General features: G+C 43.1%; 1 protein-coding gene across 1 annotated transcript in view; it reads right to left on the bottom strand.

The window, feature by feature from the left end:
- Positions 1-251: 251 nt before the first annotated feature.
- TECTA (tectorin alpha) overlaps positions 252-26157 on the bottom strand; it is a 102705-nt gene continuing 76799 nt past the window's right edge. Inside the window, exons 18-23 of the mRNA XM_030221689.1 lie at positions 24276-24439; positions 20713-20961; positions 20303-20465; positions 18815-18902; positions 8251-8367; positions 252-352 (exon numbers count right to left, since the gene is read on the bottom strand). Of these exons, the coding sequence (XP_030077549.1) occupies positions 252-352; positions 8251-8367; positions 18815-18902; positions 20303-20465; positions 20713-20961; positions 24276-24439 (882 nt within the window). The remainder of the gene's footprint in view (positions 353-8250; positions 8368-18814; positions 18903-20302; positions 20466-20712; positions 20962-24275; positions 24440-26157) is intronic.

Raw genomic sequence — 26157 nt, 5'->3', positions numbered from 1 at the left:
GTTGTCATTTGGACTATACAACACAAAAATGGATGGAATTATAGCCATTTATTTTGATTTAGACAACCTTTAATTTTCTGTGTACTTGAAATGTTGAATGAATTAGAATGTATTGTAGTTTTTCATCATTGGCTATTATCACCATTTTGGATTTTGATAAAACTGCAGAAGATTTCAATGATTGTTTTCTCAAAATTCACTGAAAAAAATACAAAATGAACTGTGGCAAACAGATGAAAATCTTGTACTCATTATGGATTTGTGCCTGATTCATAAATAAAAACCAAGAGCAATATTTGGTTTAGAATTAACAGAACCATCCAGACTTGAGATTCACTTGAAGAACTAGACACTGTGAAGAAAAAAAGAAAAGTAAATGCATTATTCTTTTGTATAGACACCTCTGCATATATATTTTGCAATCCAACTCTCTTGTCCTTTGTATCTTTCCTTCCTTACCAAGCCCCTTGTGTCTCACATACTGTAAGTTCCTTTCTGCCTATCTTCTATTTGTTTCTAATTTTCCTCATTTTCTGGGACCATCTGCCATTGTTCTTTCTGCTCCTTCTTCACACTCTTTCAAATTGATGGTACTGTCCACCTTAGCTTCTTCATTTTATTTCTGTGCTTTTCTGCTGTCCATCAAGTTTGAAACCATCATTATTTACTGTCTTTTTAAATCAAGTCATTGTTGTCTTCAGCACCTTTGAAAATATAGAAGAATAAGAAGGGAAGGTACATGCCCAAAAAGGATGTTGAGGTATCAGTATGAGGGTGATCTAAAAGATTTGAGAGCAGCAGGGCACCCAAAAACATTTGAGGGCAGGAGTATGTCCAAGAGACTTGAATGAGGAATGTATCTGAAAGGACTTGGAAAGGGGCCCCTCCCCAAATTTATTTGGGAGTAACAGCATGTCTGAGAAGGCCAAGGGACTGGCATAGAGCATAGTTTTACATGTATGTCACCCATTTACATAGGATATCCAGGTCAAGGCATGTTCAATTCTTCCTATATTTTACAAAAGACTCTGCCTAGAAGGACATGCATGAGTGCACATTCATTGGCCGGCAAATCCAGTGAGAACTGATTTTAAAAATGGAGATGCTCAAGATGAGAGCCTCCATTTCACAATTTTGGGTTGCTGCAGCCTGGAACATTGTCAGTTCCTGACTACATTAACCCAGATAACAGCCTCTAAATCAGGCCCACTATCTGGGAAAATGACCTGTGTGGGATCAAGGTACCCCCGTCCCCCACAACATCATCAGACCCACTGGCTTTTACAAGGGACTGGGCCTGCTAGGCTAGCAGAGAGTAGGAGTGATTCTCAGTTGCTGCTACTCTGTTGAACACCCCCATGTTCAAAATGGCACCTCTGACCCCTAGTGGGATTTGGCAAAGGATAGGGGTTCTATCAGAATTTGCACTTGCTCCTTCAAGCTAGCAAATGTACACGTGCATCAGGGCCCATGCAAAGCCACCTGGGATTTTTATTGTAGACATGTCTTCCCTTTGTAAAATAGGAACTGCACATCTGTATGTTAGACATGCCATCTGTGCAACCTGGGGTCCCTACAAGTGCAAATAGTGGTTTTCCAAAATCACTGTTTCCATGTGTATTCAATCCAATGTGTAAGTGGTGCCTTTTCCACATCTAGATGCTTTTACAATAAGGTCTTAATTACAGTGATGTGAAAAAAGTTTTTCTCCCTCCTGACTGCCCCTATTATTGCATATATGCCACACTGAATGGTTTCTGATCTTTAAACAAAATGTAATATTAGACAAAGGGAACCTGAGTAAACACACAATTTTGAAAATTATTACCTCATTTATCAAAGAAACAAAGTTATCCAACACCCATATCACCCATGTGAAAAAGTAACTGCCCGTTTGTTACTCAATCAACTAACTGACCAAATGTAAATGATGATTGGATTCAGCTGATTGAACACAGCCAGACTTGATTACAGCCAGCCCTGTTGAATCTAAACCTATTGACCCTTACCATGAAAGAAACATAGCCATCACATCATTTCTACAAGAATGGTATGTTATGATCAAAGGAAACTCCAGAAGAGATGAGAAAAACAAATTGTTGAAATATATCAGTCTGGAAAAAGTTACAAACCCATTTCTAAAGCTGTGTGACTCCATTGAACCACAGTGAGAGCTATTGGTACCCATTTTCAAAGCACATGGACTTATAAAGTTACATACCATAACATATGTAACTTCTTTGAAAATGAGCCTCATTATGTCCAAATGGAAAAGACTTACTGTAAGAATAGTGATGAATCTTCCCAGGAGTGGCTGGCCTGCCAAAGTTACTCCAGGATTGCAGTGACAACTCATCCAGGAAGTCACAAAACATCCCAGAAGAACATCCAAAGAATTTCAGGCCGCTCTAGCCTCAGGTAAGGTCAGTGTTCATGACTCCACAATAAGAGAGATGTAAGGCATCAGAAACAGCTGATCACAGCAGGAACTTCCTTGAACGAAGGCGCTACTCCAGCGCTGAACTAAAGAAGACGCTTTTCGGCTGCAGCAAACGAGGTATCTGATGTGGCGGCAGCGGGGCAGGGTTGGTGGCGGGAGGGAGGTTCAAAGGGATCATCGCCGGGGGACCAGGGCCAAATCTACAGGGGCCCAGGCCCCCTCAGGCCCCACGTAGCTACGCCACTGCTTGTGCCATGGCAATTATAATAGCACTAAAAAAATTAATGGATATGGTTGATAGCATTGAAATCCCCATAAGTGCTGAAAGGGGAAGTTAACAACATGGGTTACTGTTAAGTTGGGTTATTTTAACACAGGGGACGGGAGGAGGTGGAGGAGATTTCTTGTGGGAACGGGTAAAGATGGAGAAGATTACTTCCAGGGACGGGGGATAGGTCAATTCCTGTGAGAAATTGGAGAAAGGCCACACAAGGGTGGAGGTGCACTTGATCCCCACGAAAAAAACAGTCCAATGTAGAGCAGAGAAGGAGTAGGGAAGATAGGCTCTTTCCAATCAGTAAGAGAGACGTATAGATGATAAAGACTTTATTGCATAACATCAAAAATGACTCAACACAGCTGCTGTGTTTCGGCGCCGAGGCACCTTCCTCAGGAGTTTACAAAAATAAATATAAATAACAATAAAAATAAATAAAAACCATAAACTAAACACACATAAAAGTGGTGAATCAATAAAAAACTATATATATATATAATAAAATATCATATGAAAAAACAGATCTAAATATACATATTTACATGATAAAACTTCATGTGGATAAAATGCATATTTGTATTTTAAGAGAAAATTCGTATATTTGTATTTATATTTATTTTTGTAGACTCCTGAGGAAGGTGCCTCGGTGCCGAAACACAGCAACTGTGTAGAGACATTTTTGATGCTATCCAATAAAGTCTTTATCATCTATACGTCTCTCTCACTGATTTGAAAGAGCCTATCTTCCCTACTCCTTCTCTGCTCTTAATTCCTGTGAGGATAGGCAGAGACAGGTGAAATTTCTGTCCCCATGCAATTCGCTAGTGCTAACACTTACTGCAGCTTAGTAAAAGGATCCCTATATTCGTTAAATTAAGTAATAATTTAATACTGTGGAATGTGTTTACTTTTGGGTAATATTACATTTGAGAAACCATTCAGTGTGACATACATGCAATAATAGGGAAATTCAGGAGGCAGGAAAACCTTTCACTTCAGTGTAAGAAAGGGGGGGGGGGATTCATTAAGCTGCGTTATGACCTTAACGTACATTTACGGAATTAGCGTGCACTAAATGCTAAAAGTGCATGCTATACCTATGACCTTTTAGTATTTAGTGCATGCTAATTCCCTTAACGTGCATTAAGGCCATAATGCTGCTTGATGAATTCTCCCCTAAATGTCCCCACCTGAGAGGGGGGAAGCGGTTTCTTCTTCATAACTGCAAAGGTCTGAAATACAAACTAACACGCCTCAAACTTCACCTACTTGAGCACACAGATATGGAACGCATTGCTGCGTAACTTAAAAACGACTTATGAATTAATGAACTTCTGCAAACTACTGAAGACCCATCTCTTCAACAAGGCATACCACAAAGATCTACCAATGTGACTATACATAACTCCTCCACATATATTCAGAACTATCTCATAATATCTGCTTGTTCTCTACTATTGTGCTTTATCTTTTTCATGTTCCCAAGATCCTTCTGTAACACTAATTGTATATTTTCTAATATATGTCCACTATTCATAACTATTGTAAGCCACATTGAGCCTGCAAAGAGGTGGTAAAATGTGGGATACAAATGCAATAAATAAATAAATACTTCTTCAGGCTTTCATCTCAGTAAGAACTGACTTCTATTGGGATATGATGCATGAGCTTTATACCTATCTATCAAAAGTGTTTCCCATTTTACAAGTTCCAATATCCTTTCCCCCATTAAGCTCAGCTATCAAAGTGATATTCTTGATCAAGGACCACAGATTCTTTTTCAGGAATCTGAACTCTGAATTTTGCCACTGGGTGTCACCATTGTGCTGAGATTCCTTCCTTCCTGTGACTATGAATGCTGCCTCTACATGTCCTGTGATCTAGCCACCATAAATAGCAGAAACCAGGTTCTGGAATCAAATTCATGTTTTCTACATGGAAGGTAAGGCATTCAAAATGTGCCTTCTCACATGCAAGAAATGTCAAACGCACAGTTTAATTTGAAATCACGCACAAAATAAGATAGGAACTCATAACTAAAACAATTTGTTTTTGCTGAAACAATTCAAAATCACATCGCAAAATAAAAAACTGAAGCATTGCAGATTTGGCCCTGTTCTGCTGGATTCAGTGTAATTGGAATTTACTAAGTATGACTATATAGGTAAAAAATAAAGTCACACAATTGTTTTCCACTGTACAATATTTTAATATAATAAAAGGCAACCAGTAGCGATGACCAAAATTATAAATTATTCTCCATGTCTAACAATAGCAGGACCTGTTGAAACTCAGTGGAGGGGCCTATTCAGAAGTCTTGGCATTGAGACATCACTACACTCTATTTTGAATTAAATGCCAAACAGTGCAAATACCTTGTCCCCCTATCTCTCATCTCCAACCCCCAGCATTATATCCTCTGCCTCTCCTTCTTCATCTCAGTTTTTTGCTATTCTTGCCCAGCTTGATTTTAGCATCCTTGCTTCGTCTTCCCAATCTCATATTCCCAGCCTGTCCCCAGCCTTCTCCCTCATCAACATAGCTGGATTTTATCTCTGCAGCAGGGTGATTTGGCTGTGATTATAGGAGCTGGTAAAAGCCGGGTTGGGACTGATTTTAGCTGTGCATGAACTTGGAAGCATTTATTTATTTAGATTTTGCTCACACCTTTTTCAGTAGTAGCTCAATGCATTGCCTGCAGACCAAGGAAGAGATGGAGAGATGAGAAAAGTGGGTCTGGGAAGTAAGTGGAGTATGCAACTAAGGCCTGAGAAGATGACCTGGGACCAGTGGTGTAACCACAGGGAGGCCTTGGGGGCCTGGGTCCCCCAAATTGGATTCGGGGGCCCCCTAAGGTCAAGCCCTGCCAGCAAAAGCCTTCGTCCAACGCTGTTCGCCACTGTGCTACCTGCCCTGCTTCCCTACTCCCCCACGCACATGCTCTGCTTTAGTCAAATTGAGCATGTGCGAGGCTTCGCACATGCTCAAGTTCATTAAAACTGAGCATGTGTGTCACGGGGAGAAACAGGGTAAGAAGCAGCATGGCAGCAAACAGTGCTTGAGGAAGGCTTCTGCTGGTGGGGCTTGGTGACCCCCGCCAGCCATACCAGCAAATCTAGGGGAGAGGCTTGAATCCAATTTGAGGGACCCAGGCCTCCAAGGCCTCCCAGTGGCTATGTCACTGGTCACAGGTCATCTTCTCAGGCCTCTAATAGCTTCCTTCACCTCACTTTTTAACCAGCTGTTGTTTGGCCCTTCCTTCCTTCTTTTTTAATACATGGAGTATGTCTGATCTGGTCTTCCAGGATGGTATTTTTGAACAGCACTCTAAATTCCAATACATAATAATGCTCCTAAAATTGAGAAAACAAGCACTATAAAGGAGTTTCTAAATTTGAAATAACTTGAGCCTCAGCTGCCTGGGATAAGTCTTAGGCTTTTACTGCACACAACCCCATAGGGCTCCTTCTCATTGGCTGAAATGGTAAACCGAAAAACTATAGTGGGAAACAACTCCTATAATTAGGAGAAAAAACCACTACAGAAAAAACAGATGCCAATGATAAACTCCAAAACCAAGTGCTGATTTTTACTCAGTTTTACTCAAAATGTATTTGAATTAAAAATATATGTTTCTAGGGCTAGAGCTCTACCAAAACAAAATCTATTGCTTATCTGAAGAACTTCTCATTGGTGCACTTTTACTTCCTTGATGCACATCCATAAGAACCAGACCATCACAGTGGCAGCCTGCTCAAAGACCCAAACCTCAACAAAAGCCCCCTTGTTTCGCAAAGCTGTGTCAGGAGGAAAAACGTTCCACAAAATGATGTAAATTTTTGACCTTTACAGCTGTTCCTCTTAATTTATTTTTGACTGTTCTTCTCATTTTATTATAGTCTCCTTTCTGAAAGTTAATGCTAATGTATTGGATTTTTTTTGTGAGTACTTACTCCAGAGCTGATATCAAATCCAATCATATTCGGCCCCAGCACCATTATCTCCTGCACCAGATCATGTACTTCACTAAGGACTAGGTCTAGAATTTTTTCTCTCTCTTGTTGGTTCCTGAACCAGCTGCTCCATTTACCTCCCTAGCATGCACTGATGTTACATTTACCCAGTCAATATCAGGGTAATTGTTAGCCTCCCTAATGTCTGATAACATTTCTACATCAGTCTGTTCATCCTGGCCAGGTGGATGGTAGTGCACTCCTATCACTATCCTTTTCCCTTTTACACATGGTCTATCTATCAATAGAGTTTCTAAGATGTGTTTTGTATCCTGCAGAATTTTTAGTCTACTTGATTCAAGGTCATCCTTAACATACAATGCTACCCCCCTCCACCAGTTCAATCCACCGATCACTGCAATATAATTTGTACCCTGGTATGACAGTGTCCCACTGGTTATCTTCCTTCAACCAAGTCTCAGAGATGCCTATTATATCTATATTTTCATTTAGTGCAATATATTTTAACTCTCCCATCTTATTTCTTAGGTTCTGGCATTTGCATATAAACATTTCAAACAACGTTTGTTGGTCCTATTCACAACTTGCTCATCAGTTGACAGTGTTAATTTTCAATCTTGAAAATCTGTCTGTTCTTTATTTAAAGACACCTGATCTACTATGGTTTCTATTGCAACCTCGCTATCGGGATGCCCTACCTTCCCTGTTTTGATGATATCTTTAAAGATACCTTGTTCCAAACCATGCATTTTTGAGTGACTGTTGGCCTTCCCCCAATTTCTAGTTTAAAAGCTGCTCTATCTCCTTTTGTTGATGCCAGCAGCCTGGTTCCATCCCGGTCAAGGTGGAGCCCATCTTTTCGGAACAGGCTCCCCCTTTCTCAGAATGTTGCCCAGTTCCTAACAAATCTAAATCCCTAATCCCTGCACCATCATCTCAACCACGCATTGATAATTCTGAGCTCTGCCTGCCTCTTGGGTCCTGTGCATTGAATTGGAAGCATTTCTGAAAATGCTACCCTGGAGGATCTGGATTTCAGCTTTCTACCTAGGAGCCTAAATTTGGCTTCCAGAACTTCCCTACCACATTTTCCTGTGTTATTGGTACCCACATGTACCAAGACAGCTGACTCCTCCCCAGCACTATCTAAAATCCTATCTAGGTGATGCATAAAGTCTGCCATCTTTGCACCAGGCAGTCAAGTAACCAGGCGATTCTCACATTCACCAGCCACCAAGTTAGCTTAGCAAGGTTTAAAAAAGGTTTGGATAATGTTCTAAAAGAAAAAGTCCATAAGCCATTATTAGGATGGACTTGGGTAAGCAGCATAAAATCTGTTTTGCTGTTCTGGGATCTTGCCAGGTACTTTTGACCTGGATTGGTCACTGTTGGAAACAGGATTCTGGGCTTGATTGACCTTTGGTCTGTCCCAGTATGCCAAAGCTTATGTTCTTATTTATAATTACTTCTGCACTGTGATTCCAATTCACATTTGATTCTTTTATGCTTCTCTTTTACAAAAATCATTTGGCTGTATTCCCTATGTAAACTCCGCTTACCTGTACAGCTCCTTCCATCATCCTGTAGGGTTCCTGTTACACAGCTGCACAAAGGGCCATCGATTCTGCTTGTACAGATCTGCTCACAGCCTCCATTGTCCTCACACCAGTCTAACCCTATAGATAAACATTCAAGATTTATGTAACTTTAAAGGCGATAAGCACATTAACATACAAGATTGGGGGATTTCTAAAAAATATATTTTATTGCAAGTTGTGTGCTATTGTCATTAGTGTGCGGTTGTTACTGCTTCCTATTTAGGAGGTGTTAAGTGCTCCCATGTTAACTCTGCACTAGTCAGAGCATGCTATGTATAACACGCTGGTTAACGCTTCCACACCCACTCTCCACCCATGAGACGTCCTCTCCCAAAAATATTGTAAAAAAATTAGCAATGGGCGGGTTAGCCTGTGCAAATAGGCAAAATAATACAAAGCACTGTAATGCATTTCTGTGGTAGCCTATTTGCATGCGCTAACCGTGTATTAAGAGTGTAGGGTTAGATTCTATATACGGTGCCTGAAAATTCCGCATGAAAAAAATATGCCTAGGCATATTCTCCAAAGTACACCTATATTTTATAGAATAGGCTTAAATTTCTGCACAGTATATAGAATACACTGAGCACCTTGCTGTGTGACCAAATTTAGTCGTGGCCATTTATGCCCATGTTTTCCTTGGCGTAAATCCCGACACCTAAATTAGGCACAGAGTGGGTGTATTCTATAACAACAACGTGCATAGATTTTAGAAATGCACATGCCCTGCCTATGGCCACACCCCTTTCAACTATGCAACTTAGAATTTAAGTGCACCGTGTTACAGAATACGCTTTAGTGAGTTGTATGTGTAAATCTTGAAACCAATTAGTACTGATAATGCTTGTTGACTTCTAATTGACAGCGCTGATTAGCTAGTTAACCAATTAAGTTACGCACATTGTTATAGAATGCGCTTCAATTTCCGCATGATATATAGAATCTCAATCTCGGGACTAATGTCCTTTAGGGATCCTTTTACTAAGCTGCAGTAAGCACTACTGCATGCTTAATACAGCTTAAAAGGGGCTTTACTGTGATATGTGCTGAGGCGCTCTGTGGTAAATCCCAATGAGCATATGCAATCCATGCGCTAAAAGAATCCAGACTTTTTCCTCAAAGGGGACATGTATGGGGGGGGGGGGGGGGGCAGAGAGTGGGAGTGACAGCATGAATCAGTGCAGCCACATTACCATGTGCTGATTAGCATAGGATTAGCAGGTGAGCCCTTACTGCCTATGAAATGGGTAGTGGTAAGGGCTCACATGCTAATTTTTGTTAAATGATCATGAGCTAATGGCAATATTAGCACATAGCCATTTTCTGGCTATGGTAAAAATGGCCATAGCATACGGGAAAGACCCGCGTAAGGGCATGGTAAGGCTACATTTTACTGCTACTTAGTAAAAGGACACTTTACTAAAAAGACCCCTTAGCAAATCAAGCAAATAAAAATAATTACATCAGAAACTGCTTTTAACTAGTCCCATTATATCCATGTGAAAATAAATGATCAACTTCACTTTATAGGTTCAGTTTTGGGAAGAAAAACGTTTATGGATCTCTGACTCGAGTGGCGATTAGGAGCCTATATAAGGTGTTAAAATATAAATTTGTGAGAAATTAATTTCCAATGGATGAACATTTATACTTGTTTGTATGTTTTTCATTTGATGCTTGTAATCAGAAGATTGTTTTATGGAGTTTAGGATTTCTTTTGAATAGAAACTTTAGGATATTTGTCTTATTTCATTAGTATCAGATTTTGTGTGTGTGTGGGAGGGAGGGATAGCCATTTTAGGGAGGAGTGGTTATTAATTATATTTGTATTTTGAGTTTTTACAGTTTTTTTTATGCCTTAATTGTTATACATCACATTGAGTTGCTTTTAATGTATGCAATTCATAAATGGAATAAATGAAATGATATGCTAAGTCACTTTTCTGATGTCATCAACATCTGGAACAGGGCAGAGGAACTTTTACAGTGCGTGCTCAAGCTGATTTCAGAGCAAAAATAAAGGCAAGAGATTAAAAATGTTTGCTCATACTTCAGTCATAAAACTGCCTTATTTAAATACAGTTGACCCTTTGATTCAATGGACCCCAATTTAACAGATTTCAGAAACATTGGCCCAAAAATTAGTGGAACCCAAAATATGTGTCACGGTTCTGAGAAGGGTTAGTGCTGTCTTGATGTGTGGCTGTTTTCACCAGTTTTTAACCAGTTTCTGTCATTTATTACCAGCATGAGTCACAGCATCCCTCCCTGCTCTGTACCCATCTTCCTCTTCCCCCAAGTCTTGCCCTTGCTGTCACTGGACTTGCAAGTACGCTCCGTTCTTCAATGGTATCTGTGCATTCATTTTTATTTCCCAATAAGTCTCATGCACATGAATGCATTGATACTCTCATCACTTACATTGATGTATCTGAGAATTGTGAGGCTAAGCTTTATTATGAACATTTGAGAGGGCGACAAGAAATTGTGATCTAGGAGCAGTGTAAGAACAGGAAGCAGCTCAAGCTTGACACGTTCTTTCATTCTGTAATGTCTGCTCCTCTTCCTGTGTAAGCACAGTTAAGTGAGCCTAAGGAGCTGAACAGCTCTTCTAGCTCAGAATAATTAATTAATTAATTATTCTGTCCTGTTGTATGATCACAACAGTACGCTCTCTTCGCTCCATCATTCAAAGTAAATACAGCATTTTAACATTTATTTTAAAGTTTTAGATAATGTACACACAGTAATTTTATCATTTCTATACTTATTTATTGTTTTGTCTTGTTATTTTTTGTATTAATATTATTTAGCATCCCTCGGAAACTATGGACAATCAACAATCACAGATATCCTCTCCCCCCACCCTATTGGTCCATTGTATCTAGGGTCGACTGTAAGTTCAAACACTTATTTACTCTTCTTCTATTAGAAACAATGTCTAACTAATAGACATTGAAAGGAATAGGTAAAGATTCTTTGGCCTGGTCCTTGGTCCTTAGGTGTTGTTACTGTCAGAGGGAGGGGTGAAGAATTGGCAGAGCCCAGTGGGCAGAGATGGCATGGCCCAGGGAGAGAAGTGTGATGACCCTCCTCCGTTTGGGACTAAAGTGCTGCCAGAGCACTTTGCCTGACTTCTCTGCCACATGGACTCTTTGACCCCCATCCCCTGGTGACATCAGTGCTGGGGCATGAAGAACCAGTAGAGTATTACAGATGGGTTACCCTGGGAAGCATGCCCCTTTGGGCAGGGGGTAAAAGAGGAGTCACACAGGCTCTGTGTTTGGCACAGGCCTGAATTTTGGCATAAGCAATTGCCAGCAGGTCTGCATTGCCCATGCCTGTATGTGGGTCTGCTGGTGCTCACAGCAGCACAAACCTCAAGAAAAATCACTTTGGGGTCTTTGAGAAGGCTTAGTCCTTGCATAGGTTTCCTTGGAATCATGCTGGAGAAGGGCGTGGGAGAGCTAGAGGCTGAGCACAAACCTGCCGAATCACAGGCCCTGTAGTGTCTTTCCCTGGAATTGCTACTGTCCTTGCCTGAGGACCATCTCAGGAAACAGTCAGGGTAGGGGCAATGGCAATGTTCACACGCTGCTGCTGTTTTCTGGCGGTATAGGTGATGACTCCTCTCACCACTGCCCCTAACTCCCCAGTGACTATGGACATGCAGTTATCAAATCCAGACCTGGAGTGGGAGGGAGTTTATTTTTGTTTAGCAGCCTGCTGCTTTCCCTAGTGATAGTAACTTGAGGTTAGGTTGTCTGTATTTATTTGATGTGGTTTGGTTTTTTTTTATGCTGTAAACCATTTTGGTATTGTATTCTATTATATAAACGTCTCTGGGTCCCTTTTGGGAAAAGGGTGGTGGAGGAGCAGCTTAATGGTTGGCGCAGTAACCTGAGAACCTGGAGAACTGGGTTCAATTCCCGTTACAGCTCCTTGTGACTCTAGGCAAGTCACTTAATTCTCCATTGCCCCAGGTACAAATAAATACCTGCATATAATATGTAAACCGCCTTCATTGTAAAGACAGTACATCAAATTCCATCCCCTATAAGTGTAAATACAAAAATGTCTGGATAATCAACTTCACAAGAAGGTTATATATAAAAATCTGGGACAGGCGCATATATAACATCATCATTTGCTCTGTCAATTTCAACCTCTCACTTTGTCCTCATTGCTGCTAAGTCATATTTGAAGCAGGGGAAAGGACAAGAACTAACATATTTTTCGGACTATAAGACGCACTTTTTTCCCCCCAAATTTGGGAGGAAAATGGGGGTGCGTCTTATAGTCCGAAGGTAGACTTCTTCCTACTCACGCGATCTGCCCTGGTGGTCTAGTGACGTCGGGGCAGGAAAGAGCCCCCTCTTTCCTGCCCAGCGCGCTGCTCTCCATCCTCCTGTAATGCATGCTGCCTGACGGTCTTGGCGGCCATTTTGAATCTCGCCGAGACCGTCAGGCAGCATGCATTACAGGAGGATGGAGAGCAGCGCGCTGGGCAGGAAAGAGGGGGCTCTTTCCTGCCCCGACGTCACTAGACCACCAGGGAAGATCGCGTGAGTAGGAAGAAGTGCTGACAGGGCCGGGGGGAGGGCGGGATTCGGACAAGACGCACCGGAGCACCTAGGTTTAGAGTTGGGAAAAATGGAAATTTTTTTTTCCTATTTCCCTCCTGTAAAACCTAGGTGCGTCTTATGGTCCGGTGCGTCTTATAGTCCGAAAAATACGGTAATCATGCCACTGGCTATCCTCTGCCAATTACACAAATCTCAGCCAGCATACAAGACATTAAAGGCACAGGGGCCCAGTAGTCTGCACACGTTCAAAATGCAAACCAGCTGGACAGAAAGCAGTTGGTGGTCCAAACACACCTCAGATGGAACATATATAGCAGCCCTGTGGTAATAAGGATTTTGTCTGTTTTATGCTTTGCAGGAGATTGAGGTGTTTCAATGTGTGATTCCCTTTTTTGGTTACAGACCAGAGTTTTAGGGTAACATTTTAAAAAATACTTTATATCAGTTGCACTCATCTTACTTTTTTGTTGTTGTTGTTGTTAACAGTTTCCGCCTCCCGTCAATCATACTGTTTACTTACAGAGAACCACGGAAAAGTTAAGATGATTATTTTGTGATGGGTTAAACACTTGTTGGATAACAATATTGTATGTTCTTTTTCAGTTACACAACAGTATGCATTTGCTACATTCCTGGAGGAGGGGAAAGTGGCCATGTTAATTTGTATTTTTTAATTAAAAAGAACAAAACGTTGATTTCATTTAGTTTGAACTCTGGCGTCTCATTTCATGCATGAACTGTTCTGTACATGTCGTGTAAATGCTAGCTAAGATATGAGTGAGCAGCTGTGATGGAGATGTACCTATACATAGATATGAAAGACAGAGAGGGAGATAAAGAACAACTAGAAGTGAAAAATCACGTATTACAGCCTATAACACTGGCCCATGAGAAGACAGTCCGACCATCACCCCGCAAAGTATTCCTGTAATATTGAGTTAGACTCAGTTGAGATGGTGTCCAGACTCTCTCAGGAGAAGCTGGCCAGCTTAAGGGGCTAGTTGCAGTCCTGATATAAAAATCTAAATTTTGCATGCAGGGTTATAGTGATGGGGAGGGCGTTTATTCACAGGCTGGCCGCCGCTACGGCAGGCATTAAGAGGCCATCCTATTTCATAAGAATCACACAGACAATCCACAGGACCTGTGCTATGGGACTCCTTTCTGGGCTCATGGTCTAGTGCTTCTTCAGGGTCAGGAAAGAATCCACGCTTTCTTGCCCGGTGCCAGCTACTCTGCCTGGTGCCGCTGTGTTTTCAAAATGGCTGCCAGACTTCTCATGGTAGTCTCGCGAGTCTCGGCAGCCGTTTTGTAAACTTGGTGGCGCCAGGAAGAGTAGTGACAGTGGGCAGGAAAAAGGGGATTCTTTCCTGCCCCCGCAAAGGCCACTAGACCACCAGGGTCTCCACAAGGTGAGACCGAGGAGGGACTACTGAAGCTTGGGGGGGGAGGGGGGGGGGGGGGAAGAGCATCTGGGCCCTCAGACACTGCCCGGTTGCCCGAAGGATCAGTCCACCCATGCTTCTGACACTCAGGACCTTTGCAGCAATTATTTTAAAAATTGTCAAGAGATGAGGATATGGGAACTGACATGTATTCAATCATTAGATTAAAAAACTGTGAACTTGACTAATACATTGAATTCAGAAACACATTTCCCTGAATTCTATAACTTGGACAGAATTTTGTGACTAGTGCTCAAATTACACAAGCAAATTGTAGAATAGCGCCTAACTTAATTGCTTAAGTGGGTGTTAATTGGTTTTAACTGCCAATAATGACCCTTAATTGGCACCAATCTGCAGTTGCACTAAGGCACTATTCTAGAGACTTCAGGGCCCAATTTTCAGACCGCAGGAGGCAGCCCACATAAGTGCCTTGATTGCGCTGACCCTAGATATTCAATGCTGGGTTGTTTCCAGTGACCGGCGTTGAATATCCATTTTTTCTTGGCTGGCTCAAACTTAACCGACTATGTCAATATTCAGCACTGGCTGGTTAAGTTTATAGTGGCCAAAGGTAGGACTTGCTATTCAGGAGGTCCGATTTGGCTGCTAAAACTTATCCGGCTAGCGCTCGAATATTCGCGATATAGCTGTTAGTCGCTATGAGCTAACCGTGAATATTCAGCACAGATAACCAGCTTTCTCTTGCTGAATATTAGCGGTTAGCTGACAATATGCTATTTAACTGGCCAGGAGCCGTTCCTCATTGGTTAAATACTGCGGAATATCGGCTGGTTAGAGCCTAAGTTCTATAGTGCGTAACTGAAAAAGGGGCACTAACATGGGGAGGCATGGGGGGCAGGGTGCGGTCAGAGACATGTCAGGCAGTTATACACTAATCTCATAGAATATTGTCAATTATGTGCACAAGATTTGGTGTAAATCAGTGTTTCCCAAGTCCAGTCATGGAATACCCCTTGCCAGTCAGGTTTTCAGGATATCCACAATGAATATGCATGAAAGAGATTTGTATATATTGGAGGTAGTGCATGCAAATAAAGTCCATGCATATTCATTGTGGATATACTGAAAACCAGGGCCGGACTTAGGAAACACTGCTGTAAATACTCGCATTTATAGTTAGGCGCTCAAATACTGACTTACGCTAGTATACCATAACGGCTTCAGCACCCAAATTTGCCACCCTAGAATACTTGCTTAGCATTCAATTTTTTTTGCACCTAACTTCTGGTGTCCTTTCTTGAATCTACCCCACTGTGGACATCTTTAATACCTCCTGCTCTTAGTTCAGACGAGTAGCTTCTTTAACGCCTTTTTTTACAATACGGTTCCTATTACATTGCCACTGAGCAGCAGGAGTTAACCAGGGGGTCCTTTTACTAAGGTGTGCTGAAAAATGGCCTGCAGTAGTGTAGATGCATGTTTTGGGCGTGCACAGAATTATTTTTTAGCGCACCTACAAAAAAAATGCCTTTTAAAACTTTTTGCCGAAAACGGACGTGCAACAAAATGAAAATTGCCACACATCCATTTAGGGTCTGAGACCCTTACCGCAAGTCATTGACCTAGCGGTAAGGTCTCATGCGGTAACCGGGCAATAATGGTCTACGCGCGCCAGAAAATAAAAAATATTTTTCAGATGCATGCAGTGGACGCGTGCCAAAATTGAAATTACCCCACAAGGGCCACGCAGTAACCAGGTGGTAACTCCAATTTGGTGTGCATTGGGCGCACGTAGGCGCCTACGCGGCTTAGTAAAAGTGCCCCCAGGTAATTTTCAACCACAACTGGCAGTTGTAGCTGAAAATGCTCCTTACTTTGTTGACCATCATGATGAAATGATGATTCAACCTGCAATGGGCTTAAGTAAAAATCCACATATGCTTCATCCTTCTCCTTCATCACCTCACAATTATGGAACTCCTTACCAAAAGCTATAAAAACAATTCACAATCACCTAAATTTCAGGAATCTCTTAAGACTTTGCTTATTTGGAAAAGCCTACCCAAGACTCAGCATGTGTCTCCACCTCTTGATTCACATCAGTATAATGACAATTTTGGACTCATCCACCCTTCCCTTCTCTCCCCTGGTTTCCTGTTCCTTTCTTTCCTTCTCCATCCTCTCCTTTATTTCTTATGCAGGTTTAATGATGTATTAGCTTAATTTACTGTATTGGTGGCTGCCTTTGCGGTGCAATGTAAGCCACATTGGGCCTGACACAGTTGGGAAAATGTGGGGTGTAAATGAGATAATAAATAAATAAAGAAATAAATCAGCCATACAAGCAGGTGATGTCATTTTTTCACAAAGTTTTGCCGAAAGTGGTTTCAGTTTTTAGATACGGTTCTTCTTTTCCCCAAAGCCTCATGCACACGAAGGCGAGCAAGGTGTACACACGCTGGATGATAGCCTACTACAGTAAAAGAACAGAGCCCACTGCCCAGTCAGGGGCGTATCTGGACTCCGGCGGTAGAGGGAGGCCAGAGCCAGAGGGAGGGAGGGGCACATTTTAGCCCCCCCCAACGACCCCTCCCCCCCCGCCGCTGCCGCCATTGCCAGATCCCCCCCCCCACCGATTCTCCCCCCTCCCCCCCCGCTGTCAACCCTCCCCCGCTGCCTTTGCTTACCTTTGCTGGTGGGGGACCCCAACCCCCTGCCAGCCGAGGTCCGCTTGCCGCCTTTAAAGATATTCCTTCAGCTGGCGGGGAACCCCAACCCCCGCCAGCCGACCCGACGTCTTTAAAGTTCTTCTTCAGCCTCCGTGGCCCTTGCTGTAGTTGATAGCTGTTCAATCCAGTTCGGAGTTTGACGTCCCAGCACGTTGTCCTGCACGTACAATGTGCTGGGACGGCAGACTCCGAACTCCGAACTGCGCACGCCCAAAACAAGTAGTACTGTAACATCTTTTTAACCATTAGTCAACTTTCTTGATGGTCAAGTCTTTTGGGTTACCTAACATGTCTGAAATACTACCAGAGATAATTATAGCAATCCTTAGTTTGAGATTCTTCACTTGTGTGTCAATTCACTCTGATTGTTGACAGAGAAATCAATAGTTTGCCTGTAATGGAAGTTCCCCACAGGGAGCAGGATAAATCAACACATGCCTTCCTGTTCCCTGAGGAGTTGGTATCTAAGGGGACGTGTAAGCTAATGGCTGCAAGGGAACCACCTATTTATTTAGATTTGCTCACACCCTTTTTTCAGTAGTAGCTCAAGTGCGTTACATTCAGGTACTCTGGATATTTCTGCCCCATGAGGGCTCACAATCTAAGTTTGTACCTGAAGCAATGGAGGGTTAAGCAGTGGCGTAGCAGGGGGGCTGCCACCCGGGGCGGGGCGGTTCGCCGTTGCACCCCCCCCGGGTGCAGCACGATGACATCCCCCCCTCGGCGCATCGACACCCTCCCGACCAGCTCCTGCACCCTACCTTTAAAAGAATGTCGGAATACGAGGCGAGGCGCAGCCCCTTGCGCCTGCCCTGCACGTAAAAGAAATGTGGACCGTTGGGCCTTCTCTCGCTGTCTGTCCTGCCCTTGCGGAAATAGGAAGTTGCGTCAGCGGAGGGCGGGACAGATAGAGCGAGGGAAGAGACCCAACGGTCCACATTTCTTTTACGTGCAGGGCAGGCGCGAGGTGCTGTGCCTTGCCTCGGATTCCGATATTCTTTTTAAAGGTAGGGTGCGGGAGCTGGTCGGGGAGTGTCGTGCCGAGGGGGGGGGAGGAGCTGGCAGGGAGCACCCCCCCCCCTGAGCTGACACCCGGGGTGAACCGCCCCCCCCCTTGCTACGCCACTGGGGTTAAGTGATTTGCCCAAGATCACAAGGAGCAGCAGAGGGATTTGAAGCGGCCACCTCTGGATTGCAAGACCAGTGCTCTAACCACTAGGCCACTCCTCAGCTTTTATGAGTTCTGAGACAGATGTTTTTGTGTCCATATTGTCAGCTATTTGTTTTACTTATCCTCTTTATAAAGAAACCCTACTGCACTATCATCTAGCCAGCCAAATTATGGTCAGCTAGGCTTAAGCCTGCTGTTTGGAAAGCCAAACCTAGCTGGCTATCCCTGAATGTTACACTACTTGATTAAAATGTAATTTTAGCCCTAGCTAGGTTCTGACCCAGCCCCTCTTTCTCCAGGTAAATTTTGTCTGCACAGTGAGTTTGTAAAGACAAAAGTTAATGGAACAGGGAACATATTTTTAAACAGGAACCTTTCTTTATTCTGTCTACATTCCTAGGTGGTTACAAGTTAAATCTGATTTTAACCAGAGCAATATTTTGACACTGAACCCCAATTCTAAGATTCTAGTGGCTAAGCTTTTGGATAAGTGATAGCTGATGATGCCATTTTTGCTGATCCTTGTAAGTTATAGGAAGTTACATCCAGGTACTGCAGGGTGAAAGGTTAGATTCTTAAACAATGGGAAAATAGGTCCTGTTCCTATATTTTGGTGCAAGAAAAACATACTTTTCCTTCTAATTGGTCCCACTGAAATTATCTGCTCCTTGGTTTCTTGGAAATAATCTGAAGCAATCCTGGAATTCTGGGGGCAGGTCTTAAAAAAAAGAAAAGAAAAAGAAAGGACTCTTACACATGTTACTAAAACACTTAAGAAATGCTACTTTTATCATGAATAATATTTTTCACACAGGATGAGGGGGTAGTTATTAAAGTGTGTTAAGGTAATGGCCACCTTATTTGCATGTTAAACATCAATCATATGTATTATATTACTGTAACACATGTTAGTTTAGGTTGCCATGAGAAACATGAGATGCAAATACATGCACACAACTTCATTATTATGTAAATTGACTAACACTTGCATCAAAGCTAGTGTTATTTTTCCTGCCCAGGAGTACTGGGTCACTAAATGGTGACCCAATGATCCCGGGTGGTATCTTAAAGAAGTTGAGAAGGTCTACTCCCCCTCACCCCCCGAACACATCTCCCCTTGAAGTGCCCCTGAACACCACCCCCACAAAGAGCCCTCCTCCCCATTGATTCACCCTCCCGAAGACCCCCAAACTCCTATAGATTCCTCCCCCAACCTACCATTCCTAGCGGTTTCCGGGGGAGGAGCGATCCCCAGACACACCTGCCTCTGCTGGTGCAAGGTTCAAAATGTTGCTGGGAACCCTTAGTGGTAGTCTTGTGGTACTACTACTAAGGGTGAAGCTGCCAGATAAGAGCAAAAGACCCTTATATGGTAGCTTGCGTCCTATCAGTAGTACAGAGAGACTACTGCAAGGGGTCGTATCATTTTGAATGTGGTGTTGGCAGAGGCAGGAATGACTGGGGATCTCTTCTGCCCTGGAATCCCCTAGTCACCTGGGATTAGGAGAGGTAAGTATGGGGGAGGGGCTATAGGAGGGTGAGTGTGTTCAGGAGGCACTATTAGGAGCGGGGCTTATTGGCCAGGATTGTGTTCTGGGGTGGGGTGTATTTAGGGATCGGATGGAAATATATCTTTTCATCCCCTTCAAGATACTGCCTGGGAGCATGGGGTAATGGCCCGTGGCTGTCAGGCAGGATAAATAATGCAGCTTACAAGGTTGATCACAAGTTGTGTTATTCATGCATTGTGGGAATCACTAACCTACAGTACTGAGACATTGCATGCTAATGATTCCCATGGTAAACTAAGGTGTGGTAAAAGGCCAACTTTTATCATACTAGTAAGTACCCTTCTAAATGATCATACCAGCACATGTCTTACATCAGAAGCCAACCAGGGAGGGATCATCTGTGTTGAGTTTAGCACTCCCTAATCATTTTGAAAATTTGTTCCTGTGCACGGAAGCCATGAATATTTCTTTTTAGCAACCAGCAGTGGTATGGGCACTGTTTATAAGCATTTTCTCTCATTGTGTACTTATGGAGAAAATCTAATAAGGTAGCCTCTCTGTATTTATATTCCTGTAGGAAGTGGTTTTGTTTTTTAAAAGTACTTACTATTTTGCAGGAGTATCTTTCTGAATCACACAGTGAGACTGCACAGTGAAGATGTACCTCATCATAATCACCAATAAACTTAAACACTGTGACATGGAAGCGACAAGTCAGGGATATTCCATTCTCTTCAATTCCAATAGTGTTATCTTTAATATTTGGGCATCTGGAAGAGAAAGAAAAATCAAATCCATGAATCATTCTACTATTCTCCTTATATTGATAGACATTATGGAAGTTAAAAGTTGGAGAACAGCATGGCTGACCATCTACTGAAGACTTGGGGTTGGGGTTACAACCTGAGTTGGATTGAGGGTGAAGTTAAGTTCCAATTCAGTTGACAAACTTTTCATCCTTCCATACATAAATTCAAAATGCAAACCAAAGAAAAGAGTCTTCGTCGTGCTACTAACCCGCCTTCAATGATGAAGTATCTGAGTTTATCATTGCTGTCTCGAGATGGCGTTGCGTAGCATTTGTTCAGAATTAAAATCAAATGTGTTGAATCTGCACCTACAACAAAGACCCCAACAAAAAGTACATCCCGTGTGGTCAGTACAACCTCCCCCTGACGATAAGGGTGCTTATAGGATGAATTCTTGTACAATGCCATCTTGGTAGTGAAACTGCCACCTTGTGTTGGAACCGTCAAGTTAATTACACTATAAAGAGGAGAAAAAGCAGTGATTAACATAAATCGGATCATTAATTAACTACTAAAGAAAGCACACCCATTATTCTGCAGCTGAATACGGGAGATTTACATTCCAATTTTCAATTCAGTGGGTCAGAGCAGGGGTGGACTGACAGTGCTCTGGGTCCCCGGGCAATAAGGGTCATGGGCTCCTCACCACCTCTCACAAGTGATTAAACCAGTGGCATAGCCAGACCTAGTATTCTGGATGGGCCCAGACTTAACTTGAATGAACTCTTCCATGTCCCTCCCAATCTTCCTACAGATATTTAAAAAAATTACATATATATATATATTCTTTTACCTACCCCACATCCAACATTTCTCCCCTCTCTCCTCTGTGGTGTCCTGGCATCTGCCCTCCTGCCTCTGAACCCTGTCCCTCTCCCCAGTGTACCTTACAAGGTGTCCCTGGTGCCTCCAGCAATTCATTTGCTCCGGACCCGCAGGCTTCCATGTGCTGCGTTCTGCCCTTGCTGATGTCATTGCCTGTTTCCTGTCTAGTAGGATACAGCAGATGGAAGCCTGTGGTGCCAGCAAAAGCAGCAAAAATGAATCGCTGCAGGCGCCGGAGACGCCTGTAGGGGGACACCTGTACAGATACACCGGGAAGGGATGGAGTTCAGAGACAGGAGGGCAAATAACAGGATGCCACAGGGAAAGCAGTGTGGTGCCAAGCTGGGTGGACCTGAGCCAAGAATGGGTAGACCTTTGCCCACCCAGGCCCACCCAAACTACAGCATTGGATTAAACTAAATGGAAGTTAGGGGAGGGTGGGTCCTCTACTGCTGTGGGCCCTCAGGCAGTACCCTATTGCCCCAATGGTCAGTCCACCCCTGGATCAAAGATACTATGAAAACTACTAGTTGGGTCTAAAGAGGAGGACAAATGTCTTTGTCCTAGACACATATCTCCAACTGATACCATAGGACATTTGTAGAGGCCAGGATTAAGTTTGTTTTCTTGCTTAATTTACAAGATTTTAAATGGGGAATGTCCTTGATATATGCTATCTCATTTTAAATTTCAGTCAAATAATTAAGTCAGAAGATCTTGTTGTAATTCACTTTTTGTTTCACCTTCCATTAAGGGTATAAAAAGATTCCGAGTATTCAACACTTGTTTGGCCATGCAAGCACCAAAATTATAGGAGGAGTTGCATCCTTACGTTAACTTTTTATTGGATTTTCATCTTTTAAAGAAAAATCTAAAAACTATTTTTTAGTAAATTTGTCCCAAGCTTCTTATGAATATGTTTTAGTCTGTTTGATGTAAACCGCTGTGGTATAGAAGTACAGGGTGTAATGTAGTATAATTGAAAAAGACTGCTTTTACGGCCGTCTACAGATACAACATAAGGAAGCACTCACAGAGTTATCACTGGCTGTTAGAGGCCAAACAACATAAACCTTTACCTTAACACCCTGATGCAGCCTTGCCTTGTACCTCCCATCTCCAAATGTTGATCTACTTACTTTGCTGTGTCATGGGGTCTTTCTAAAGGAAGGAGAGTTTCCATAGAGATGAGTAGCAGAGGTTATATAAGGTTGAGAATATTGCATGAAGCAGATGCAAAAAAAACCCCAAAATTTTTAAAAAGAAAGTTGATTAGATGTAAATGCTATGGGGTCCTTTTTTTTTTTTAAAGTGCATTAGATTTTGCAGTTACTGCACCTTAATGCAATAAATTAATGCGTGGTAAGTGCAAAATTAACGTGGCAACTAACTGACAGCATTAGGCGTGAGCATTTACACCAGCTATTGAGCTAGCCTAAGTGCTCGCAGCTAAAGTTAGGCGTGTAACTGCAGACTTAAACTATAATTCTATAACAGCAATTACGCACGCAATTATTATTACAGAATCCACGCTTAGAATATATACTTTAGAGGCTGAATTCTATATAAGGCATAGCGAGTAGCGCATGTTAAATGGTGCGTGCAGACAATTTATGCATGCTGCTCAATTGAGTAATGAGCCAATTAGTCATGATAATTGGCTGAAAGCAGTGGCATACCAAGGGCGGGGCGGTGGGGGCGGTCCGCCCCGGGTGCACGCTGCTGGAGGGGTGCAGAGAGCAGCCGCGCGCCTGTCGGCTCCGCTGGGTCCCAGTTCCCTCTGCCCTGGAACAGGTTACTTCCTGTTCCGGGGCAGAGGGAGCCAGCGGAGCTGACAGCCGCGCAGCTGCTCCCAACACCCCTCCAGCAGCGTGTGTTGATGCAGGGTATGTTGATGCGCCGGGGGGGGGGGGTGTCGTGCTGCACCTGGGGGTGTGTGTGCAGCGGCGATCCGCCCAGGGTGGCAGTCGTCCTAGGAATGCCACTGGTCAATAGCAATCACTTATCATCACTAATTAGCAATAATTAGAATTTATGTGTGCTTCTTTTTAGGTGTATTCTAAAAAGAGGCATGTGTAAATTCCAATGCGTGTAGCTGAAAATGGGGCGCAGCCATGGGAGGAGTGTAGGCGTGAAGGGGGTGTCAATCAGATTTACGCACATTATAGAATTCGGGGGAATGCATGTATACCAGTGGCGTAAATGGCCACTCCTCAATGTACGTGGAGTCCCTCCAGCCTACGTGCTATTCTATACACTGCACCTTACTGTAGATGAGGTTTATAGAACAGCACTACGTGAATCATTCCGACGCGTCTACATTTAAAACGCCTCACTTTAGGAAAACCTTTTGAGAATTACCCTCTTAGTGCTTTCTGTGTCAGTGGGCGTAGTTTGGCAGTTAACACGTGGCACTTACTGTATGCTGACTAATGTGGAGTTAACGCGGGACCAGGTACTGCTTCCTAAAAAGGAGGTGGTAAGTGCTTCCACGTTAACCAGGACAAGGTGCCGGGAGATACATGAATATTAATGCAACACCTGCAATAGAAAATACTGGGAATGTCTCCAATAGGTGCCACTTTAAATGTGCAGCTACTGGTTAGTAAGGTCCAGCATTAAGCTGTGGTAACTGCAAATTGTACCACAGTGTAGTAAAAGGGCCACTTAAATTGTACGTCCTCTAAGGAACAAGGAAATACCTGCTACATCTGAGTGAACGACAGCAGAAAGATTGGGAAAAATAAATGAGGCACAGGTTCAGGAGCTGCACCCAGCAAGACCATAAACGTGATACAAGCAATTTTCAAAATTACACGATTCTTCAAGAGGAAGCCAGTGCAATTTCCGCAAATGGCTGGTAACACTATCAAACTCACTAATTCAAAAAAATCAGCCGAACGGCTGTATTCTGGATTAATTGCATCCGGTGTAATGCACACTTACCTGAGCATTGGCTTTATAACAGAATCTAAAGAAATCTTAATGTCCAGTTCATATGCACAGGAAAATTCCACATTAATGGTTCTGTCTCGGGTGATAATGTTTCCTGTGTTGTTTGCACTCTCGATCCATACCGTGTTTTTGTACATAATGTGAGTGCCATTGGACTGTGGAGTAAAGTAACAAGATAATCACATTTTATTGGGCAAGGTATAAGGCAGGAGTGTCCAGCATTGGCCTTCGCCAGGTCAGGTTTTCAGCATTTCCACAATGAATATGCATGAGTTCTATTTACATACAATGGAGGCAGTTCATGTAAATAGATCTCATGCATATTCATTGGGGAAATCCTGAAAACGCAACTGGATTGCAGCCCTTGAGGAATGAGGATGAAACACCCCTGGTATAAGGTTTTTATTGAAATATATATAGGCAACATTATCAAAATGCATCTGATAGAAACAAGGAAAACCACAACAGAGTATATACCTGGCAAACAGGAGAGTCACAAGGCACAAACGCATCCTGTGGGACACAACTGCAAGTACCCCTGTTGCACTCCTGACCCACCCACTTTTGAGACATCAGCAAGGAAAGCCAATGGATGGGGTGCAATTTTGGTGCCACGGCTTCTCTTGCACCCTTGTGTGGTTGCAGCAGATGCACATAGCTAGCTATGGCCCTGCTGGCAAAGTTCACCTAGCATAAAGGCAGTCCTGGGGTACCTCCTAGCCAATTTGGTTTCCAGGATAACCACTATGAATACAGTGGGGAAACAGCCTAGTGGTTAGAGAACCAGGCTGATAGCCAGCAAAGCCAGGTTCAAACCCCACTGCTGCTCCTTGTGATCTTAGACAAGTCACTCAACCCTCAATTGTTTTAGAGCCCAACTTAGATTATAAGCCCTCTAGAGACAGTGAAATACTTATTGTACCTGAATGTAACTTACCTTGAGCTACTGCTTCTGAAAACGTGCAAGCTAAATAAAAACGTGCATGAGATAGACGTGAAGGTAGTGCATGTAAATCTATCTGATGCGTATTCATTGTGGGTAGTTAGGTTATAAAATTACTGCCATAATATGGAAAAATGAATCACGTTGCAATGTCTCCCATCTCCTCCACTCCCAACCCGTCCTTGGCACGATTTTGCATCTTTCACCCACCCACAATTCAACAAAACCCCGACCCAGTCTATCTTAAAGGGGATCTTTTGTTCATCCCTGGCAGTGGCAGCATTGCACATACATTGCCTGCGGCCTGGTCCAAAGCTTTTCCTCTGACCTGTCCTCCCATGCAGAAACAGGAAGTGATGTCAGAGGAGGCAGGACAGACCAAAGGAAAAGCTTTGGATCAGACCGCAGGCAGTGTACATGCAATGAAGCCACTGCTGGGAACCAACAGAAGATCACCTTTAAAGTAGATTGGCAGTGGAGGATGGGATCAAGGGGGGGGGGGCAGATGCTGAACCCTGGGTAGGGAGAGGGGAGTAAGCTGCAAACCTAGAAGCAGAATGGAGGGGCCACTGATGGAAGCTATGGCTGAGGCGGTGAGCTCCAGCAGCCATGAGAAGAGCTTGGTGCTTGTAATGGAAGATTTTAAAGATTGTTTTTCAGGTCTGCCTTGACCGACAGTGCACTTGGGGTCTGTATTTTTGATCAGAAGTAATTCTGTTTGTGTGAAATGTGGAAGAAGATAGGACACAGCTCTAATTAATTTGGTATGTGAAGGGAGAGGTGGAGCCTGTTCCGAATTCAGACTGGTCACCTGGACTGGGAAACATGTGACCACATTCCCACATGTCTCAAGCATTCTGTAATTTTCCTTAGGTCTGAACATGAGTTCTAAGCCTAATAAAAGGGGAATTTCTGTCAGTGAAGTTGGGA

This window comes from Microcaecilia unicolor, chromosome 12, assembly GCF_901765095.1.
Source record: "Microcaecilia unicolor chromosome 12, aMicUni1.1, whole genome shotgun sequence".
NCBI lineage: Eukaryota > Metazoa > Chordata > Amphibia > Gymnophiona > Siphonopidae > Microcaecilia > Microcaecilia unicolor.
The sequence above is the reverse complement of the archived record's forward strand: the minus strand, read 5'-3'. Positions and strand labels throughout refer to the sequence as shown.